Genomic DNA, 21,930 nt, shown 5'->3' with positions numbered 1-21,930 from the left:
AAAGTGGCTCAACCGCTGCCTGAGGAAACAGAAGTTCTGAATGGAGATGCTCAGGTCCATAAAGGAGAGCCTCCGAAGAGGGGAGTCCAACATCAGTGGACCTGTCAGAGGTCTACCTACACATCCCCATCCGACCTTCTCACCGCAAGTTCCTATGCTTCAGCTATGGAAGAAAGCAATTCCTATTCAAGGCTCTTCTTTTCGGCCTAGGCACAGCTCCAAGAGTGTTCACAAAGATCCTCCTGGCCCCAGTGGCCCACCTGAGGTCAAAGTGAATCCATCTATACTCCTATTTGGATGATATTCTAATCCGTTCCCCATCATGGGAACAATGCATGCAGGACACCAGTGACACCCTTTCAACCCTACAGTCCCTGGGGTTCGTCATCAGTGAGAAGACGATCTCCCTGTCACCCTCACAGTCCCTGCTCCACCTAGGTGTGACCTTGGACACAACCAAGGACACCATGACTCTTATGCACCGGACAGGCAGACCACAGTATGTTGGTGGCCCAGATCCAGACCAAAAAGAAGTTCCACCTCAGAGAACTGGCAAAGCTGCTGGGCATGATGATTTCATGCCAAGAGACCATCCAGTGGGCAAGATTCCACGCAAGGCCCCTAGAGTAATCCCTCCTGGCCTTCCAGACGGAAATAGCATCCAACCTCAACCCAGCGGTGACAATCCCAGCGGAAGTCTCTTGCTCCCTGGCCTGGTGGTCACACCCACCCAACCTTGTGGAGGGTGTCCCCATCCAGCCCCAACATTCACCACTCTAACCACAGATGCTTGCCTCACAGGATGGGGCACTGTCTGCAGGGACCATCCTGGCCAGGGCCTGTGAACCAAGGAGAAATCTCACCTCAGCATCAATCTACTGGAACTGAGGGCCATCTGTCTGGCACTGAGACACCTAGCCACATAGCTGGAACCACAAGATGTTCTAATCAGAACAGATAGTATAGTAGCGAAGGCATACATGAACAAACAAGGAGGGACTCAGTCCAAATCCCTTCAGAAGGAAGCCATGATGCTATTCAGGTGGGCCCAAAAGCACCTCCGCTTCATCAGGGCAGAGCACCTAAAAGGCGCGTTGACCATCCAGGCTGACTGGCTCAGCGGGACATCCCTAGATGCAGGGGAATGGTCCCTCTACCCGGACTCATTCAGCTGGCTGACGAGCCAGTTAGGCCCGCCCTGCATCGACCTCTTCGCCTCCCAGCGGAACGCCAAGCTCCCCAGGTTTGCCACCCACTACCTTACAAGAGGTGCTGAATTCACTGGCGCCCTAACCAGCACATGGCCCGGGGGTCTTCTCTACTCCTTCCCTCCCTTGCCCCTCATCCCGAAGGTGATCCGGAAGTTGAGGGACCAAAGGGCGGAACTAATCCTGATAGCACCCAATTGGCCAAGGAGACCATGGTATGCCAATCTTATAAACCTATCCACAGACAAACTGCTGCCCCGGTTGCCCTGGCACAACCTGCTGACTTAAGGACCAATCACGCACCAAGACCCAGTTTCCTGAAACTAACTGCCTGGAGGTTAAGTGGAAACTGCTAGGGGACTGGATCTACTAATTAAAGGTGGTTGCCACCCTCCTGGCCTCCAGGAGGTTTTCTACTAACGAATCGCACAAACATACCTGGAGGGCCTTCCTAAAATGGGCCCAGTCAACAAGGAGGGACCCCTTAGCCACTAACATAGGCGATATCACGGAGTTTCTCTAGGACGGCCTGTCAGCAGGCCTCAAAACAAACACCCTAAAAAGACAGATTTCTGCCTTGGGGTCCATACTAGGAGAGTTAGGTGGGGGTGGGTGGGCTAGGGACTCACTCCCACATTAAGAGATTCCTCAGGGTGGCCTCAATGATCAATCCTCCCCCAGTGAGAAGGTTCCCCACGTGGAGCCTCAGTGCTTTCCTCAGAGCACTGTCCAAAGCTCCATTCAAACCCCTAGAAGCTGCCACCCTCCTGACGCTCAAAACAATTTTCTTTCTAGCCATCATGTCCGCTAAAAGAGTCTCTGAGCTGGGGGCTGTTTCGGCAGAGAAAGAACTGTGCATTTTTCACAGGAACAAAGTGGTCCTCTGCCCAGACCCGACCTTTATCCCCAAGGTCAACTCAGATTTCCACAGAGCCCAAGAGCTTATCATCCCCTCCTTATGCCCTCACCCTTCCAACCCCCAGGAGAGGGAATGGCATACCTTAGATGCTAGATGGGCCTTCAAGTTCTATCTAGATAGGACCAAGCCCCATAGGCAACACATCACCTATTTGTTTCCTTCAGACCATCCTCCATAGGCAAGAAGGTGTCAGTAGCCTCTCTGGCACTCTGGCTACATGAGTGCATCATGCCGTCTTACACCTCCAGCACCCTAACAGTCCCAGAGGGAATATTGACCCACTTGGTTAGCGGGATGGCCACATCAGCAGCCTTCTGTGGAAGGGCTCTGCTAGAAGAGATCTGCAGGGCGGCCATGTGGTCATCTGTGCATACATTTACACATCACTACAAACTCAACCTTTTTGCCTCTGCCGAGGGTGCCTTCAGCAGGAGGGTCCTCCAGAGGGTTCTATAACCCTAGGAGGGGGCCGGCCTAAGGGTTTGTTGGCCCACCTGGGGATGAACTGCTTTTTCACATCCCTATACTGGCTGGCCTCCTGCACTTGGTGGGAGAAATGGAATTTCTTTACTCACCGGTGAATTTCTGTTCTCATCGAGTGAAGGAGGCCAGCCAGGCCTGCCCGGGCTGGCCTCCTCCTAGGTAACTCTTAGGCTAGGCAGACTTCACTACTGTTGCTTTCTCAGCCTGGTAGTCAGTCAAGGTACACAAGTGAAGACTGTCATGACCGATGGTTTCTAAGGAGTTTCAACGACTTGGAAGGCTCAGCTGGCGAGCATGGGGAAGGCCCCGCCTCCTCCGGAAGTTCAACTCGGAGACTGCCTTCCCAACCCCAGAGGTGGGGCCTTCCCCATACTGGCTGGCCTCCTTCACTCGATAAGAACAGAAATTCACCTGTGAGTAAAGAATTTCTGTTTCTTGACGGGGGACAGGACGGGATATTAAGATGCTGAAAGAAGCGGGGGAGCAACTTTTATGATTTAAAATACGTCGCTGTCTTGTAGGGATTGATGAATCTCTGTTTTGCTTTCTATAACAATCACATTTTTTCAGCTCAAGTTCATTCTGTCCCATTTCTGCATCAGTTTACAATTTTTTAACAAGTCTGCACAAACATTCATATGCATCTTTGTATGCATTTCCCCCCAATGTTCGCAATTTTCTGTATGCGTTTTCCTCCAGTTTTTGTCACTGGAGAAGAATGTGTAGATTGGGGGGAAAGTGTTGACTGTGCTGAAAACAAACTCCATTGAAACAAAGAAGTGCTGAAAACAAGCTCCATTGAAATCAGTTGGAATCAGAGTAATTCTGTTCAATATGAGACCATCTATCATGTGGAATGACAGCTCAATTAGGGGATGGGGCAAATTTTCATGATTTTCCTTGAACAATCACTAACAACTCCCAGGAACTTCAAAAAAAATTTGTAATGAAGCAAAAAACCCAAATCTAAATCCTCCTTTAGCGCACAGAACTAAATTTAATAGTTCTCAGGATTCTGCTCACAGGCTATAAAACTAGAGTCCGAATTACACTGACAGAGTTGCACTAATATTCAGAATTTTTTTTATTGTAGAGGATCAGAACTAGAAACCACTATCAAATCTTCAGTCCTAGCCATTGTCATTCATGCCTTAGTAACATCTGCTGCGTTCGGACATCACTTTAAGCCATGGTGACTTAATAAGCTACTCGCAGTAGCTTATTCTTTAAATAGTTCACGACACCCCGCCACATGACCAGGCTTCTTCTTCTTCTTATATTTATTTATATCCCACCTTTTCCCCCAATACTAGGTCTCAAGGCGGCTTTACAACATTAAAAACTAGTACAGTTAAAACATATAAATAGAAATATACAAAAGTTAAAAATATAATTAAATCATCAATAATACTAAAATTGTATAAAATATCAAAATTTTAAAAGACAGCAACAACATAAGCAATAGTATCAATCCATAGTATTTTCACAGGTCCAGACTATCTACCCCCAAAGGCCTGCCAGAACAAAAAAGTTTTTGCCTGCCTGCAGAAATATACCAAGGAGGGTACCACTCTTGCCTCCCTGAGAAGGGAGTTCCAGAGCCTTGAAGCAGCCACCCAGAAGGCCCTCTCCCACGTCCCCACCAGGCGAGCCTGTGATGGTGGCGGGACTGTGAGAAGGGCCTCCCCTGAAGATCTCAGAGCACAAGCATAAGCCTGCTTGTGCCCTGAGAATACGGGGAGAATACGGTCTTTCAAATAACCTGGACCCAAGCTGTATAGGCTTTATAGGTCATGGCCAGCATTTTGAATTGTGCCTGGAAACAGACTGGGAGCCAGTGAAGCTGTTTCATCAGGGGAGTAGTATGCTCCCTGTAGCCAGCCCCAGTCAGCAGTCTGGCAGCAGCTCTTTGAACCAGCTTGAAGTTTCTGAGCACTCTTCAGAGGCAGCCCCACGCAGAGTACAGCAATCCAAATGGGATGTAACTAAGGCATGTGTCACTGTGGCCAAATCAGACATCTCAAGGTTGCAGCTGGTGCACTAGCTTTAACTGTGCAAATGCACTCCTGGCCACCGCTGAAGCCTGGGCGTCGAGGCACAGGGCTGAATCCAGAAGTACATCCAAGCTGCAAACCTGTTTCTTCAGGGGGAGTGTAACCCCTTCCAGCACAAACTGAATCCCTATTCCCTGATCTACCTTTCAACTGACCAGGAGCACCTCTGTCTTGTCTGGATTAAGCTTTAATTTGTTTGCCCTCATCCTGTCCATTACTGCCGACAGATACCGGTTTAGCACCACAACAGCTTCCTTGGAATTAGATGGAAAGGAAAAATAGAGTTGGGTGTCATCAGCATACTGGTGACATCGAACCCCCAAACTCCAGACAACCTCTCCCAATGGTTTCATGTATATGTTAAATAGTATGGGGGACAAAAACAGAACTCTGAGGAACTCCACAAGCCAGTGGCCAGGGAGTCGAACAGAAGTCCACCAGCACCACCTTCTGAGTCTGCCCCTCCAAGAAGGAATGGATCCACTGTAAAACAGTGCCTCCAAGTCCCCTCCCAGCGAGGCGGCCCAGAAGGATACCATGATCAGTGGTATCGAAAGCCACTGAGAGGTCCAGCAGACCAACAGGGACACGCTCCCTGTGTCTAGTTCCCAGAGTGGATCATCCACCAAGGTGACCAAAGCTGTTTCTGTTTCATAAGCAGGTCTGAAGCCAAATTGAAATGGGTCTAGATAATCTGTCTCATCCAGGAATCTCTGGAGTTGGGAGGCCACCACGCGCTCCAATATCTTGCCCAGAAATGGAATATTGGGGACTGGCGGATAATTACCCAATATTCATGAGGTTCAGGGAGGGCTTATTTTAATAAAGGCTGGAACTCTGCCTTGAGTAAAGGAGGCATCAACCACATGACTTACCCACTCAGCCAGTCCACCTCTGTGTATAGCGTATTAAGCTACTGTGTGTAATCTGAATTATCCCTCTGCCCCCTGTCCTGCTGCAGTCCTCCCACCCAAGCAGTGGCACTGCTTCACCCATTGACAACATTGCAGCAGCCTGTTTTAACCTTCCACAATATCCTAATGAAAGGGGGGAGGTGTGGAGTTAAGTACAGGGGCTTAATTCAGCACTTCCAGCATCACCCCAACAAGAGGGTGGTGGCTCTAACATCCTTGAAGTTTGCAGGATTGGGACCAAACTTCATACACAGCCTTCCCTAGTTGGGAGGCACCTGACACTCCATCAAAACCCTGTGCAATTACAAAGGAGCAGAAATCCCATGTGCACCAAAAAAGGGGTGGCATAAATAAGCCCTGGGCAAAACCCTCAATTGTGAATCCCCCCCCCCCCCCGCCATTGCTGGCATAGGTTCTTTTATTGTCCAAAATGGATGACAGCATAGCGGAGCTGTGTATTTCACACACCCCCCCGACATTGGTGGCAGAGCCACTTCTGTTCGTTATAGCTCGTTAGCGCTAAGGCAAAATTACGCAAAAGCACAATTGCATACCCCCCCCCATAGCCATTTTGCTTCTTCATGGAAAAGCAACCCGAGGAGCAAAAAGGAGGTGAGAGCTATAACTCCCAGTTTGCTGGAATGAGCCGAAATTGCACAGGTGGGGGGTCCTCATGGGGAGCCTCCAGGTGCTGTAGTGGATTGTTGCAGAACTGTGCTTCTTCATGGAAATATGAGCAGTTCTTTCCCTATTCCTCTATTTTCCCCTATTTCCCAAGTTGCGCAGTTTCAAATAGCGATCAGGGGAAGCCTGTCATTGTGTAACTTTGCTGTAGTGGAGTAGTGCAATAACATGAGGCTGTCATTGTACTAGGGGAAAGCTGTCATTTTGTAACTGTATCATGGTATCAGGGAAGGCTGTGCTTGTTTGGCTGCAGTTGTCCCTGGGCTGCTCGTCAGATCTTGGAAAAAGGGCTCTGCAGGTTCGAGCAGAGTGGCTGCAGTGGTTTTGGCTGCTCTTGCCAGCCAAGTGTGTAGGCGATCGGACTAAGCCACGCTGAGTGCCAGTTAACATGATAACCCCCAGTGGGTTAAATAACTCTTACTGCAGACCGTGGGTTATCAGAGTGGCTTATTTTGGCCAAATTTATTTATTTATTTATTAAATTTATTAATCGCCCATCTGACTGGTCACCCAGCCACTCTGGGCGATGTACAACCCACCATAAACAATTTAAAAAAATAAAATTTTACCATAAATTTTTTTTTAAAAAATACCCTAACCCACCCCAAATGCCTGCCTGAACAACCACGTTTTTAATGCACGACGGAAGCTCATTAAAGAGGGGGCATGACGGAGTTCCCTAGGGAGGGAGTTCCACAGAGTGGGGGCCACCACAGAGAAGGCCCTCTCCCTCGTCCCCACCAGTCTAGCTGTCCTGGCTGATGGGACAGAGAGAAGGCCATCCGAGGCTGATCTTGTTAAGCGGCCTGTCTGGTGTTGCTGGAGGCGCTCCTTAAGATAGGCTGGGCTGGAACCATATAGGGTTTTAAAGGTCAAAACCAACACCTTGAATTTGGCCCGGAAAACAACTGGTAACCAGTGCAACTCCTTCAGCACTGGAGTGATGTGATCTCGCCGGCGGCTGCCTTTAATCAGGCGAGCCGCCGCGTTCTGTACCAGCTGCAGCTTCCGAACCGTCTTCAAGGGTAACCCCACGTAGAGCGCATTACAGTAGTCTAAACGAGAGGAGACCAGGGCATGTACTACCGATGGGAGCAGATGGTCGGGAAGGAAGGGGCGCAGCCGCAGTATCAGATGGAGTTGATACAGCGCTGTCCGGCTCACAGCTGACACCTGAGCCTCCATGGACAGCTGGGAGTCCAAAATGACCCCCAGGCTGCGGACCTGGTCTTTCAAGGGTAGCCGTACCCCATTCAACACCAGGTCAACATCCCCCAGCCTCCTCTTGTCTCCCACCAAAAGTACCTCGGTCTTGTCAGGGTTGAGCTTCAGCTTATTCCTCCCCATCCAGCCACTCACCGTCCCCAGACATTTGGACAGGGATTCTACGGCCAACCTTGGTGAAGATTTGAATGAGAGGTAGAGCTGCGTGTCATCCGCATATTGATGACACTGCACCCCAAACCTCCTGATGATAGCCCCCAGTGGCTTCACATAGATGTTAAATAGCATCGGGGAGAGGATGGAACCCTGTGGCACCCCACAAGTAAGTGGCCACAGGTCCGAAACCTCCCAGTGCTACCCTCTGGTACCTGCCGGAGAGGAAGGACCGGAACCACTGCAATACAGTGTCTCCAATGCCCAACCCCTCCAGGCGGTCCAGGAGGATACCGTGGTCAACGGTATCAAAAGCCGCTGAGAGGTCGAGGAGAACAAGGAAGGAGCATTCACCCCTATCCAGAGCCCTCCTCATATCATCCACCAAGGCGACCAAGGCCGTTTCTGTCCCATGCCCAGGCCTGAAGCCCGACTGAAATGGGTCTAGATAATCAGTTTCTTCCAAGTGTGCCTTCAACTGCACCGCCACCACCCGCTCAATCACCTTGCCCAAAAATGGCAGATTTGAGACTGGGCGAAAGTTGCTCAGAACTTGAGGATCCAAGGAGGGCTTCTTTAAGAGCGGTCTTATCACTGCCTCCTTGAGGGCTGATGGCATCACTCCCTCCTCAAGGGAGGCGTTCACCACCGCCTTGATCCCCTCACCCATTCTCTCTCTGCAGCTCATAATGAGCCAAGATGGGCAAGGATCAAGTAAGCAGGTGGTCGGCCTTACAGATGAAAGCACCTTGTCCACTTCATCAGGAGGAAGAAGCTGGAACCGATCCCACAAAACCGGTTTGCCACAGGCCGCCTCTTGCTCACTAACTGTATCCACAGTGTTCAGAGTAACACACCTAATCTGATCAATTTTATCTGCAAAGTGCCTTGCCAAAGCCTCACAGGAGGCCTTAGAATGCTCTTAGTATTCTTTTACATCAGGAGTGGTGAACCTATGGCCATTAAGAAGTGGTTGGATTCCAACTCCCATCAGCCCCAGCCAGAATGGCTAATGGTCAGAAATGCTGGGAGTTATAGTCCAATATCTGGAGGTTTACGGGGTCACCACCCCTGTTTTACATCATTTTCACACCTATTGCACACATTTGTGGTGGCAGGGGTCTACAGTTTTTGGCTGGCTTTGCTTGTCAAGCCAAAAACTGATTGCCGGTTTCCTCCCAACTGCTGGCTGATGAAAGGCAGGTGCTTCCACCCAATAGGGAAGGAATCCCACACACCCTTCCATGAAAGCCTGGAGGGAAACATTCTGGCTTCAGCTGATGCTCAGTGAACGGGCTCAAAGCTGCTGTCCTGAAGGATCTCCCCCTTCCTTGTGCTTCTCTCCAACACAAAAGAGAAGTGGGGGCTTCAGGAATCACCTCCTCCCTCCCTTCCTCTCTCTCCTGCTGGAAAGGGAGGTGGGGAGTGTGGTTCAACCCCCCCTTTTTTCATCCAACCTTGGAACTGAGGATGATGTGGGGATGTGCAAAAAGCCTTCCTCCCAACTTTGAAGCTGCAGAGATGGATGGGGATAATACTGGCTGCCAGGACTCTCCCCACCCACAAAGCTGCCAGGACTGTCCCCATTCATCTCTACAGCTTTGAGGTTGGGAGGAAGGCTTTTCGCTCCTCATGCTTGCCAGAGGTGGGCGATGCTCACAATGGAGCATATTTGTGTCAAAGCCTTAGTGGTGGTCTGAGGATAAAGCTGAAATCTTACCTTTCTAGTGAGGACTATCAATGCATATAACTGACAATATTGGCTAGATAGTGGAAGGTAACATGGAACAGAGTTAGGCATTGGATGGCCTTCTGTTCGTGCCTCTGTTCCTCAGACTCCCTTCCTGAAAATATCAGTTTAGGCACCATCTTGGCAACATTTGTATCTCTTCTGTGCCCTTATTTTTTCCCCAGATCATCAGATACACAGCTTGTTAGCATGTAGATCCAAGTTGCAGCCTTCAGAAGAAGCTAATATCCTTTTCCCCTTTGCTTCTCTTTCTTCCCCAGGCATGTCCAGATTAGTAATGAGTCAGCAATTGACTTCTACAGGAAGTTTGGATTTGAAATCATTGAGACAAAGAAGAACTACTACAAGAGGATAGAACCAGCAGATGCTCACGTGCTACAGAAAAATCTGAAAGTCCCTTATCTTGGCCAGAACACAGATGTGCAAAAGTCTGACAACTGAACAAAACCCAATGAACGCTTTCTTGCACTTTCTTGTCACCAAATAAGGAAAGAGAGGCCTGGTGTGTGTGTTTTGCTTTTCCCTTATCCTGATATGTGTTGTATCCTTTCCAACAAATTAATAACTTCCCAAGTATTGTCAAATTGTGTGTTTGCGTTTTATAGCTCTACTTTGCATTCTTTGGGATGGAAATAGTATGCAGTTCTAGTTGGGGGTCCTTCAGTCAGTCGTCCAAAGGTTGGCTTTTCTTCAGTATCTGTGAGCCCCCCACATTCCCATTGAAGGGCAAAGTTTAAGCAATACCTTGCATCCAGCCTCCTAATACCATACTCCTTTTAAAACACTTTTTTGAAGGCTATTGCTCTCTAGCTTTGAACTTAATTTATCCGTTTTTTGGCCATGTTTGCCTTTTGAACATGTACATGCATCAGTCTAGTAGCTGGTTCACAGCTTTTGAGCTGCATTGTATTGAGGCAAAGTGGCTGACATGAAAATGCATCTTGCTGAGCAGTCAACATTGTCAGTTTTGCACCCAGCTGATACTGTGTTCCTTGACTGTGGTGTAGTTGAGGATTCCGAGTGGCTGTACCATCTTCCACTCTTCTCCCATTCATTATAGGTATTGCACTGGCAACAGAACACCCAGTGGCTCTGGCAACAATGGAGGAACCAGATATTTAAGATTGCTAAAGAAGATCAGTTTGTGACTTATTTTTTTAGCAGAGAGAGAGAGAGAGAGAGAGAGAGAGGAAGGAAGGAAGGAAGGAGAAGGAAGGAAGCTTTGCTTTGGAAATGGCTCTGCTGGATTGGACTCTGTTTGCTTGCTGAGATTATATTCTCCCTAAAATAGAAGATGGTTAAAACTGCCTTTTTCCTACCCTACTGAAGACTTGGCACACATCTGAAAAGGCAGTGATGTGGAACAGCAGATGGCAGTGGGTTATTGGGGGGAGTATTGTGAGGATTCAAAAAATAACTAGCTTTCTCCTAATATTGTAATGTAAGAACTGTAGCCTACTTTACTGAGCTCTTGCTTTGTATTTTGTTATGCTTTTATTTGCAATTGCATTTTGAGCTTCTAGCATTCAGTACAATTCCAGTTTAACTTTACAACTCTTCTCCTCATATGGGAAATATACCTGGGGAGAAGGGGAGAATACCTATCCTATCACCTAAAATCAATATTAAATTGTATTTCTTTCCTGTTTTTGAACTTAAGTTGTATTTTGCGCTTCTCTGCTTTGAAAAATCTTTGTGGGGGTGTGGTTTCAGTGTAATCTTTCTAGCGGATGTTGTAATTTCATTGTGATGTGGAATTGAGAACTGAGGGGATTAAGACTAGGAAAGCTCAAGTAATTTACATTATTATGCAGCCTTTAATTGCAGAGGACTTGGGAATTGTACCTTATTGCTTAGGTACAGGCTTTCTGCATAACTGCATGTTAATTTTTTTGACCAGAACATTAAGCTTGTCTTTAAGAAGCCTCGTGTTGGAAAGATTCTTGTGCTGCTTCTCTGGTCATAGTTTGCAAAGTTTTATATTGTAGTTCCTGAGAATTTGTCTTCCTTTTACAAAGATGTTGAAGTACATCTAAAGCTCAAGTGCCAACACTGCTTCCCTGATTAGATAAGGCAAGAAGTTTGAAGGAGAAGGTACTACACTGGAGAATGTATGTACAGCTCAAGTCAACATCTGGCCATAGCCGCCTTCTGGTGCTAAGGGAAATGCGTGTCCTCTTTTTTTGGAACTGAATGGGTAGATATTTGGAATGGTGTCTCTTGATCTACAAATAATTTGTTTTACAGGCAGCTTTCCTTTTTAGGTTTCAAGAAAATCCAAACCTTTTGTTTCAATTTTTTAAAATCACTGTCATTCTGTGAATGTATTTCTCAATGTTTCTTGGGGTTCCCGTTGTGTAGTAAACCTCCCCTAGTAACTATGTTCTATAGGAGATGGAAGGAAAATAAATTGGAAATCAAAACCCCACTTTTCATGACCTATCCGTCATGCCAGTCAGTGGCGGTTCTTGCTCAAAAAGAACACAGGATTTAATCCCTAGCTCCTTCAGCTTGAGCATACTGAAGTACAGCAGTTTGGCTGTTTTTTTTCCCTCTTGGTGTGCTGCAAAACTTGCCAGTTTTGGAAAAGGATGTTTTGTCTTTTGAAATGGTTAAGCCGGGAGTTGCCTAAAATGGATGTTTTTAATATTTTGTGTGGTATTGTCATAACTTCCTGTCCTCTTCCAGTTCAGCATATGTACAACTATGTTAATTAGTTGGGAAGTTCCATTTAAATTATTGTTGGCACTCCTCTTGTAGAAGTTCACAAGGAGCATGTATGTGACATAATTTACATAGCCTGTATAGCTGGATAAACTTAGAGACCCAGCACAATAGGCTTTCTCATCAGATAGCAAAACTGTAAAACTGCTGAATTTCAGAAGAAACCTTTCAGTATTTAGGTAGCCATGATATGCAACAAAAAGGAAAGGAGGACCCAGGACACATCCTTTACATGGCAGGGAAGCGGGGAATATTTTTGTATACACGAAGTAGCTGGGATTACTTGATTCAGTTAATGGTTAAATATGTCCATTAAAGATGACATACTGCTACAGCTGAAATAAATTCTAGTTACGTTTTCATTAACGTTTCATGGTGCCCTGTGATGTCTAGTAAATTTGAACCAAACAAAAAAATCATATATCCTACACCTATGATTCTGGTTAGCAGCTATGCACAAACTCAATTTCAGTCTGATCTGCAGGATTTATCTAAAATCTCTCCCCATCCCAATGTCGTGATGAGGATTTGTTTTGAATGAGTTAATGCACTGTATACATAGCAATGAGTTAACACACTGATAATGCCTGTGTGTCATATGAACAGGGTTTGACCTTGGAAGAAACCCGCTGTTTCCCTTGGATAACTGAAAAAAGGCTTTTACCCTTGGAGTAAAGCTCTCCTGACAAGCATTTCTGCTCACAGCAGGGTAGCAGGCTGGACTAGCTTCATTTTAGAGATAGGAGCCAGTTTTCTATGTGTCCTGTGGCATGACTGTTACTGTAGCTGTTAGTGAGTAAATAAGGGGCATTTCACGATAAAATGCCTTGGGGAAACCTTTATGTGAAACAATACCTTGAAATTGCAGGGAGGAACAAATTGTTTGCAAATCTTATGCTGCTTCTTTATATACATCAGGAGCATGTTTGTCTTTCTGAAATCCTTGAAAGTTAATTTTTAGAAATGTTCTGAATAAATGTGCAGTATCAGTAACATTGTCCATGACCTGGCCTTATGGTTTTGGTTTTCTCCTCCCTTTCTTGTTCTCTGGTAGAGGCACTGGGACATTCTCTGCTATTTGGGGTTACCACTCCCACACAGGAACAGGGCCAGGTTATGGATGAAACTGACGTGTCAGGAAAGCAGGGGTTTGGTGGAGCTCTTCAGAGTGCACAAGTTTAGGCCAGCAGCTTAAGGACTGTGTGAGCCAGTGTGCCGCTACCTCAGAGCAGATTGGTGGGACCTCTTGCCATTTCCTGACCTGCAGGATGGCAGAGGTAAGGCTACAGCCTGCAACTTGGCTTGAGAGCTGGGCCATATTTCACTCCGAGCAGCACCTGCCCTCTCTTTCATCATTTCTTTGGAGAGTGCTGAGCAGGACAGACAGCAAAGCTGTATGGCTGTAAGGCAAGCAGCTTGAATTGTTGTGTCTCCTTTCTTCTGTCAGAGGTGAAGAAATGGACACACTCCACCTCTGCAAGGTGTCTGACATGGTAACATGCAAGTAAGGAGAGACTATCCTAAATAATCATGGCCTGGTCAGAGGAAGGCTTCCAGAAAAGACTGATTCTGCTTCCTTGCCTTCCCCATTAGTAGAATCAGGAGATTTATTTTGCCCTATCCTGATCTGGGGCAACATTAGACAGATTTTGATACCATAGCCCTTATTTATCTGACTCTTCCAGCAGAAGCTCATCTTCATCTAGTCAAGCATGTAGAGTACGATTGGGAACCTGTGGCCATCCAGATATTTTGGGACTCCCAACTTTCATCAGCCCCAGCCAGCATGGCCAGTGGTTGGGGATTATGGAAGTTGGAGTCCAACAACATCTGGAGGGTCAGTTTTCCCACCCCTAATGTAGAAACAACCCTGAAGAGATTCATGGTGGTGCTGTTCAAGACCAGGGGTAGGAAGGCTGTTATAACCGCAAAAAAGGAAGAAAAGACAATCAAGCCTCGGTTGTCCTGTTAGATGCTCAAGCATTCAAACAGACCCCAGAAATCCACTAGGTACAAGTCCAAGTGGTTGCACCCCAAGTCATCCTCCACAGAAGCCTCTTTGTCTTTGAAGAGAAGCAAGACCCAAGAGAACAACTGGCATAAGATGTCCAGTGAAAATAATCTCATGGGTAGCTGCCTCCTGACAACTGCAAGTTGCTGGGAGAAGATCCCCACAGAAACATGGGTCAGGGAGATGCCACACAGTATGCCTGGAGTTTTCCAACAGCTCATGGGTCCAATTCCAAGCTTTGCCAATGTCTAAAGGCAGGGGGAAACCCTCATGCTAGCATCTATTCAGCATCTTCTGGATATAAAGGTACTGTGGGGTCTATTCTATATTCTTTCATAATATCTGAGAAAAATAGACATGACTCTGAATTTAAAGTTAAACAAATTCCTGCAAAGACCTTTCAAAATGGAGACACTGAGATCCATCATGGCAGCCCTCAAGCCCCAAGACTTCCTGGCCTTTGTCGATCTGTCAGAAGTCTACTGTACACCCCATATGTCCACAGAGGAGGTTTCTTCAGATTGCATTGGGCCGCAGCCATTATCAATACAGAGCACTATCCTTCAGTCTCACAGCAGCACCCAGGATCTTCACCAAGCTTAGTGCGCCTACATTCAGGGATTTTTTCTATACAAGGATGACATCCTCATTTGATCATGATCCAGGGCCTCCTAGATATTTAGAACATATTAGTGTGCATCCAATAACATCACTGGTGAAGTGGGTCTTCTTGCCCAACACAGGCATCCAAAGAATTCACCTACCCACCAACAGCTGCTGCATGTTTCTATTGAAGGAGAGATGAGAGAAGTTCTTTGAATCCCATAGAACGTCAGAGCCTCTCTTGACCAGTGAAATTAATGCTCGGCATGATGGTGTTGTGCTAGGATGTTGTAGAATGCTCTTGGTTCCACACATAACACACAGGCAAAGCATCCTACTCCTAAATCCGAAGGAAATCAACCATCTTGTGGTCAAGATGTTCCACATCTTCAGCAAACTGAGGGGATGATTCAACAGTTAGATGAGAACCGGCTGTCCAAAGATATGAGCCTACTGACCCCAACCAGGGTGAAGATCACAACAGAGTTAAGCTTTCTGGACTGGGGTGTACATGTGGAAGATCAGCATTCTGATGGGTTATGTACTGGTCAGTACAAACATTTTCCTATGTCCACATGTTAGCAGGGGATGGGGCGTGTCTGTAGCGGGAAGCCTGATTGACACGTGGGGCTCCCCAGTGACTCAGAACTTTGTGTGTGGATGGTGGGCCACTGGGGCTGTGATGGCAAGACCAGTGGGTGCAGAGTCTTCCTCCCTGCCTGAGCTTACTAATAGGGTTTTTGTCTCCTTTATATTTGGCTTCAATATTCAGTTACTTCAGAGGTGCTGTGGTTCTGCATAAGTAATGTAGTAGCAACTTCCTTGCTCTTCCAAGTTACCCTGGTGAAAGTCCATGCTGAGCACAACTTGAAAAGCTCTCCCTGCTCTGTCCTAGTGAGGGGAGAAGGAGTTTCTTGTGTTATGCTGTTGAGCTTTGGAGCAGGGAGGAGTGTGAGAATTCTTGAAGACCTTGGATGACAGGGTAAGGGGTCAGTAGTGAGCCAGAATGTGTACAGCAGGGGAGGGCAACCTCTGGCAGCAGGCGGCTCCCTGCCCTCCCAAGCTCCTCACCCTTCCAAAGCCCCGCCCATCAGAGGGCAATGGGTGTAAAGGGGAATCCCTTGCTTATTTCCAAAAGCTGGGGATCCCCCCCCGCTCCACTCTGAGTGAGTCCTTTCCTGTGCTGCTCATGCTCCAATCAGGATGCTGTGTGGGAAGGAGCAGCATGAGTCTGGTGGGGCTTGCTGGAGCCTGCTCCTGCAAACCCTATCCAGGTCCTTTTCTCTGTGCAGAGAGAGAGAGCTCTGTTATTATCCTCTGCATGGATTTTTTTTTTGTAAAAAAAAAAGATGTAAAATGTCTGGAAAGATGCTGTAGCAGTCAACTGGAAATGAAGCCATGGGGAAAATGTTTATTAGAAATAAGAAATGTTTTTTTTCTAGGATTACAAATATTTTTAAACCTCTCTGTAAGATTCCCAGCATAGTTATTTCTTCCATGCCTTATTAAAATGATTGATTTAATGTATCTTTTACTGATAGACATTCAGGGATTCTCCAAGTCATGCTCAGTTTCCCAACACGTGAGTAGAGTCACCATATCATAGTATGGAAGAAAGTGTGCATTCTTGACAGTTTGTGTTTTGTTCTACAGAGGCCTGTGTTTCTGGGCTTGTTCTGGTTAGGTAATTTTATGACCAAACCAAGTTATACATAATATAATTTTAGGAACATAAAGGCTGCTTTATGTTCTGAAAGCAGCCCTTCCCAACCTGGTGCCCTCTGGATGTTTTGGACTATAGTGCCCAGCATTCTTTACCACTGGCCATGCTGCCTCAGGCTGATGGGAGCTGAAGTTCAAAATATCTGGAGGGCACCAAGTTGGGGAAGGCTGTCTTAAAGCAACAAAGTGACTTTAGATCTGTGAAAAGCACAAAAAACCCCTATTGCTTATTTTTCAATGTTTCCCAAAATTTCTGTTTAAAAAAAAAACTTTTTTTCCCCCATGGCTTCAAAATTTCCAGATATTTTACATCTCTGGGTAAGTTCATTGGTTTGGATCAATCACTGAGACTGTGCTTTCCTTTTAGCCACCCAACTGCTAATTTCATTGTCACTGATGCCTCCCAAGGCATAGGGAAGCAAAAATTGCAATCAGTTGTTACAGACGAGGACCATAATCTGTCTGTCTGTCTGTCTGTCTGTCTATCTATTTCATTTCTATACCGCCCAATAGCCAAAGCTCTCTGGGCGGTTCACAAAAATTAAAACCAAACAGCACAAGATAAAACAATTTAAAATATATGGAACATTAAAACCACAATATAACAATACAACCACAATAAAGCCTAGCAGCAGTGTAGGAGTTTAAAATACAGATTTAAAACAGCAAAGCTAAAAGTTTAGAAAGCTAAAATGCTAAAATGCCTGGGAAAATAAAAAGGTCTTCACCTGGCACCGAAAGGAATACAATGTAGGTGCCAGGCAAACCTCACTAGGGAGCTCATTCCAGAGCCAGGGTGCCACAGCAGAAAAAGCCCTCCTAGTAGCCACTCACCTCACTTCCTTTGGCAGGGGCTCATGGAGAAGGGCTGCTGACGATGATCTTAAGGTCGGGGCAGGAACATATGGGAGGAGGCGATCCTTCAGATAACCTGGCCTCAAGCCGTTAGGGGCTTTAAATGTTAATACCAGCACTTTGAATCGGGCCCGGAAATGGACTGGCAGCCAGTGCAGCTGAAAAAGTACTGGCATAATATGAGCTCGCAGGCCAGTCCCTGTTAACAATTTGCTGCCCTATTTTGGACCAGCTGAAGTTTCCGGACCGTTTTCAAAGGCAGCCCCATGTATAACGCATTGCAGTAATCCAGACGAGAAGTTATCAGAGCATGGATAACTGTAGCTAGGCTCTCTCTGTCCAGATAAGGGCGTAGTTGGTATACCAGCCTAAGCTGATAAAAAGTGCTCCGTGCCACTGAGTTCACCTGTGCCTCAAGTGACAGTTCTGGATCCAAGAGCACCCCCAAACTACGAACGTGATCCTTTAGGGGGAGTGCAACCCCCTCCAGAACAGGTTAAATATCACCTAGCCGGGCAGATGAACCACCCACTAACAGTACCTCCATCTTGTCTCGATTGAGTTTCAGTTTATTGGCCCTCATCCAGTCCATTACCGTGCCCAGGCACTGATTCAGAATAGCCATTGCCTCACCTGGTTTTGATGAGAAAGAGAGGTAGAGCTGGGTATCATCCGCATATTGATGGCACCTCAGCCCACACCTCCGGATAACCTCCCGCAGTGGTTTCATGTAGATGTTAAAACAGCATAGGGGATAAAATAGAGCCCCGTGGAACCCCATGGCACAATTGGCATGGCACAGAGCAGTAATCTCCCAGCACCACCTTCTGGAGTCAGCCATCCAAGTAGGAGCGGAACCACTGTAGTGCAGTGCCTCCAACTCCCAACCCAGACAACCTATCCAGAAGGATACCATGGTCAATGGTATCGAAAGCCGCTGAGAGGTCCAGAAGAATCAACAGGGTCGCACTCCCCCTGCCCCTCTCCCTCTAGACTAGACATTATGGGCTGGAGAAAATGTACCTCCTTGTTTATTGCCCCATGCAGGAGCTAGCCTCATGTTCCACGATTAGAAGTTTCACTTGGCCAAATGGATCAGCACCTCTTGCTGTATGTAAGTAGCAGGTTCTTTCACCTTCCAAGCACGCATAGCTGCACTTCACTGCCTTAATTTCTGACGTGAAGTCTTAAAATCTGTGGTCATATTTGTCTTTAACTGGAAGGGATGCTCTAGTTTATCCTACTGTCCCAGGAGGAGAATCTAGCACACATAAATAACAGCCACTAAGATTCTGGAACTTGACCAACTAAGGACATCACATCTAATTTTGCATATCTACAGCATATTACAGGACTTGAAGAAATTTAGTTATAGATCTGAAAGATTTCCTGGCTTGTGGCTTGTGCTGTTTTTCTCCTAAAACTGAGAGATGGACTTCAGGGGAGACACCATTTTTTTAAGTACTGGAATCATGCACCTGTAGAGTATGGTTGTTTTGTGTCAGCAATTGTTATACTCTCATCTATACAAGAAACCTGTATTATATCTGACTGGATTCACATAACACAACAACCTACTCAAGGCTGAGTGTGGGTTGTTATTGAAATGTGGGTTGTGTTGTGTGAACCCAGCCATGGTAACAAAACATGCTTTGTTAATCATGAACAACCCACAGGTCTCAACCCAACAACAAACCATGGGTTCTCTTCATGGGTTATTCATGGTTAACAAACCATGGTTTGTTAGCACAGCTGGGTTCACACAACACAATAACCTACATTTCAGTGACAACCCACACTCAACCCATACTGAACTTTGAGTGTGCGTTATGTGTGACCCAGTCTCTTGTAGTTCACACTACAGATAACTGGGGAAATTTTTTTCTTACCTTCTTACATGTTTTAATTTGCACTGTTTTTGCTTCAAAGCTAGTTTCCACAACACAGGCCTCCAAGTTTAGATTTAGGTGACATCATATCATGTAGGACTATAGACAGCAAGGTCCTTTATATGTAAATGTGTAGAACTTTGTCATTCCTAAATGTGTACCTAATGGAGGCCATCTAGTCAAGGGTGGACCCCAATCTAAAATCTTCTGAGAAATAATTTTCTAAAAACTTCCCATGTAATATAGGTAGAGTCGAAATAAAAGTTGAATAGCAATGATACACCCTTGGAGGGAAGTTACACACATACAGAAGAGGCCCTAAGAACCTCACAAAAGACATGGACGTAAATGTTGGTGGCTGACTTTACAACTCCAAGGGCAGTATCCAACGTGACACAAGTGCTAATGTAAATTATATTGTGCTAGTGTAAGGGACTTCTAGTGCAATGTCAATTGGTGCAATGCAATTTCCCAGAAAACCCATTGCACCACCTAATGCTATTGGTGTTGCACTAGAAGTCCCTTATGCTAGTGCAAAGTAATTTACATTAGCACTCGTGTTTCATTGTGTGCTGTCCCTAGCCTCAGTCTAAGGACATGACCTAAATAAGGGCATGGGAAAGTAAAGTAAAGGAAAGGTTCCTCCTGTGCAAGCACCAGGTCATTACTGACCCCTCGAAGGATGCCGCTTATGCTGGCGTTTTCATGGCAGACTATAGCGGGGTGGTTTGCCATTGCCTTCCCCAGTCGTGACTACCTTTCCCCCCAGCAAGCTGGGTACCCATTTTACCGACCTCGGAAGGATGGAAGGCTGAGTTGACCTGAGCCGGCTACCTGGGACCCAGCTTCTGCTGGGATCGAACTCAGGTCAAGGGGAGAGTTTCAGTTGCAATACTGCTGCCTACCACCCTGTGCCACACGAGGCTGAAATAAGGACATGACCCATGGTCAAGTAGCTGCTCTGATATGCTCTAAGGCATATGTAATGTATAGGGGTACTATGTTATCTCCATCTCTGCTCAAACTTTGTGAAGGAAACAATTATCCATTAGTTTTAAATTCAGTTTATTCTGTAAAACTGTATGTTTTAAAGGACTATCCATCCTATGTGAGGAGTTTGGTTTTTGCTACTAGAACATGCTGTTATGTTATACTATTAAAAGGAGTAAGGGCAGGGAAACTTGCTTCTTTGTAATTGTTTCAGCCCAAAGAGACACTCAGAAGCTAAATCTTTGGCCTATAGTAAGATTAGAGGCAAATAGCAGGAGAGTAACCCAAGGTACTGGACATTCCATAGTCTTATGAGGAGATTAAACAAACAGAAGCATTTAACCAGGGTTTTCGTCATTTGGTTTTATTCTGTTGGTGAGAGCAAGAATATCAATCTTTTATCAGGAAAAAGGAAAACCCTGCTTGTTGAGGTCTAGTAACTTAGGATTTCAGTCTTCCTAGAATTTACCTTGTGAGATAGAACTGCGTGAGTATAGCCCACTTTTTCACACAAGTTCAGATGACAGACGTGGAGGCACTGTTTTTCATGCTTTTAGTGTGGTACAAAATTCACCTCTGTCTCCTCACCCAACAAGTTCCCCCAGGGAGTGGTGTAGCAGAGCCATGGTTCACAGAGATGCAGCACAGGCACTTTTTGGTTAGCAGGGATGGTGACATCACTCCCCCTCCGCTGTCCCTTCTGAGTGTATTTGCAATCCTACAGGAGCTGGATGGGAGGAAATGAATATAGTGTTCCCTGCTGTAATGTGAAGTACTTTGGGATGGCCTGCTCTGGAATGGTCAATTAAGACCCATTAGCTTTACAGAAGATCTACTGGTGGAAATAGGAACTGCTAGAACTAATTTGTAGGAATGGATCAACACAGCTGCCTGCATTTTCGGGCTGTCCTTGGGGGTGCAGCTTATGGGGACTGGCACCTGCACTTCAAAATTAACCACTACACTACGTAGGTGGGCAACTGAATGGACTGATCAGCCGGAGGTGATATAGCAAACCAGTTCAACTCTCATCCTTGCATATTGGTTGGTGGGGTAAAATTGCCAGCAAGAATTAAAGGCCACATATAATTTAAAATTAAGTTATGCCGTATACTTCAAGTGTTTGCTTTGATTACTGAGAAGTCTTTTTAAAACGTAAATCACAATGTCATCAAGGTAGGTCAAACAACTTCCTTGAAAGACACAATATTTCCTGCAATGTGCAGGAATAGACGAATGTTGTGCATTTCCTAAGGTGTACTAGGTAGCAGTAGAGCAATAGTGGGGACTGAGGCCAGGCGTACTAGCTTCTATTTCAGTTGTGGGTGCTGTTAAATGTTCTGGTTTTGACCTATAAAGCTCTATAAGCAGCATGGGACCAGGTTATTTCAATGACTGTATTTCATAGAATCATAAAATAGTAGGGTTGGAAGGGGCCCACAAGACCATCGAGTCGAACCCCCTGCTCAGTGCAGGAATCCAAGTCAGAGCATCCCTGACAGATGGCTGACCAGCCTTGTCTTGAATGCCTCCAGTGTGGGAGAGCCCACCACCTCCCTAGGGAATTGGTTCCATTGTCGTATTGCTCTAACAGTCAGGACGTTTTTCCTGATGTTCAGCCGGAATCTGGCTTCCTGTAAATTGAGCCCATTATTCCATGTCCTGCATTCTGGGATGATTGAGAAGAGATGCTGGCCTTCCTCTCTGGGACAACCTTTCAAGTACTTGAAGAGCGCTATCGTATCTC

General features: G+C 46.2%; 1 protein-coding gene across 8 annotated transcripts in view; it reads left to right on the top strand.

The window, feature by feature from the left end:
• NAA50 (N-alpha-acetyltransferase 50, NatE catalytic subunit) overlaps positions 1-13,117 on the top strand; it is a 36,701-nt gene extending 23,584 nt beyond the window's left edge. For 6 of the 8 annotated variants that reach the window (XM_084835340.1, XM_084835337.1, XM_084835339.1 and 3 more), the window contains one exon: positions 9,650-13,111. In XM_084835340.1, coding sequence (XP_084691466.1) covers positions 9,650-9,830 — 181 coding nt within the window. In that variant the 3' untranslated portion in view covers positions 9,831-13,111. Of the gene's footprint in view, positions 1-9,649 lie in introns of all 8 variants that reach the window. The other 2 variants (XM_084835336.1, XM_084835333.1) reach the window with 1 other exon arrangement.
• The last annotated feature ends 8,813 nt before the right edge of the window (positions 13,118-21,930 follow it).

This window comes from Heloderma suspectum, chromosome 2 (assembly GCF_057233095.1).
Source record: "Heloderma suspectum isolate Gila_16-S chromosome 2, 16-S_ref, whole genome shotgun sequence".
NCBI classification, from domain to species: Eukaryota; Metazoa; Chordata; class Lepidosauria; order Squamata; family Helodermatidae; genus Heloderma; species Heloderma suspectum.
The sequence above is the reverse complement of the archived record's forward strand: the minus strand, read 5'-3'. Positions and strand labels throughout refer to the sequence as shown.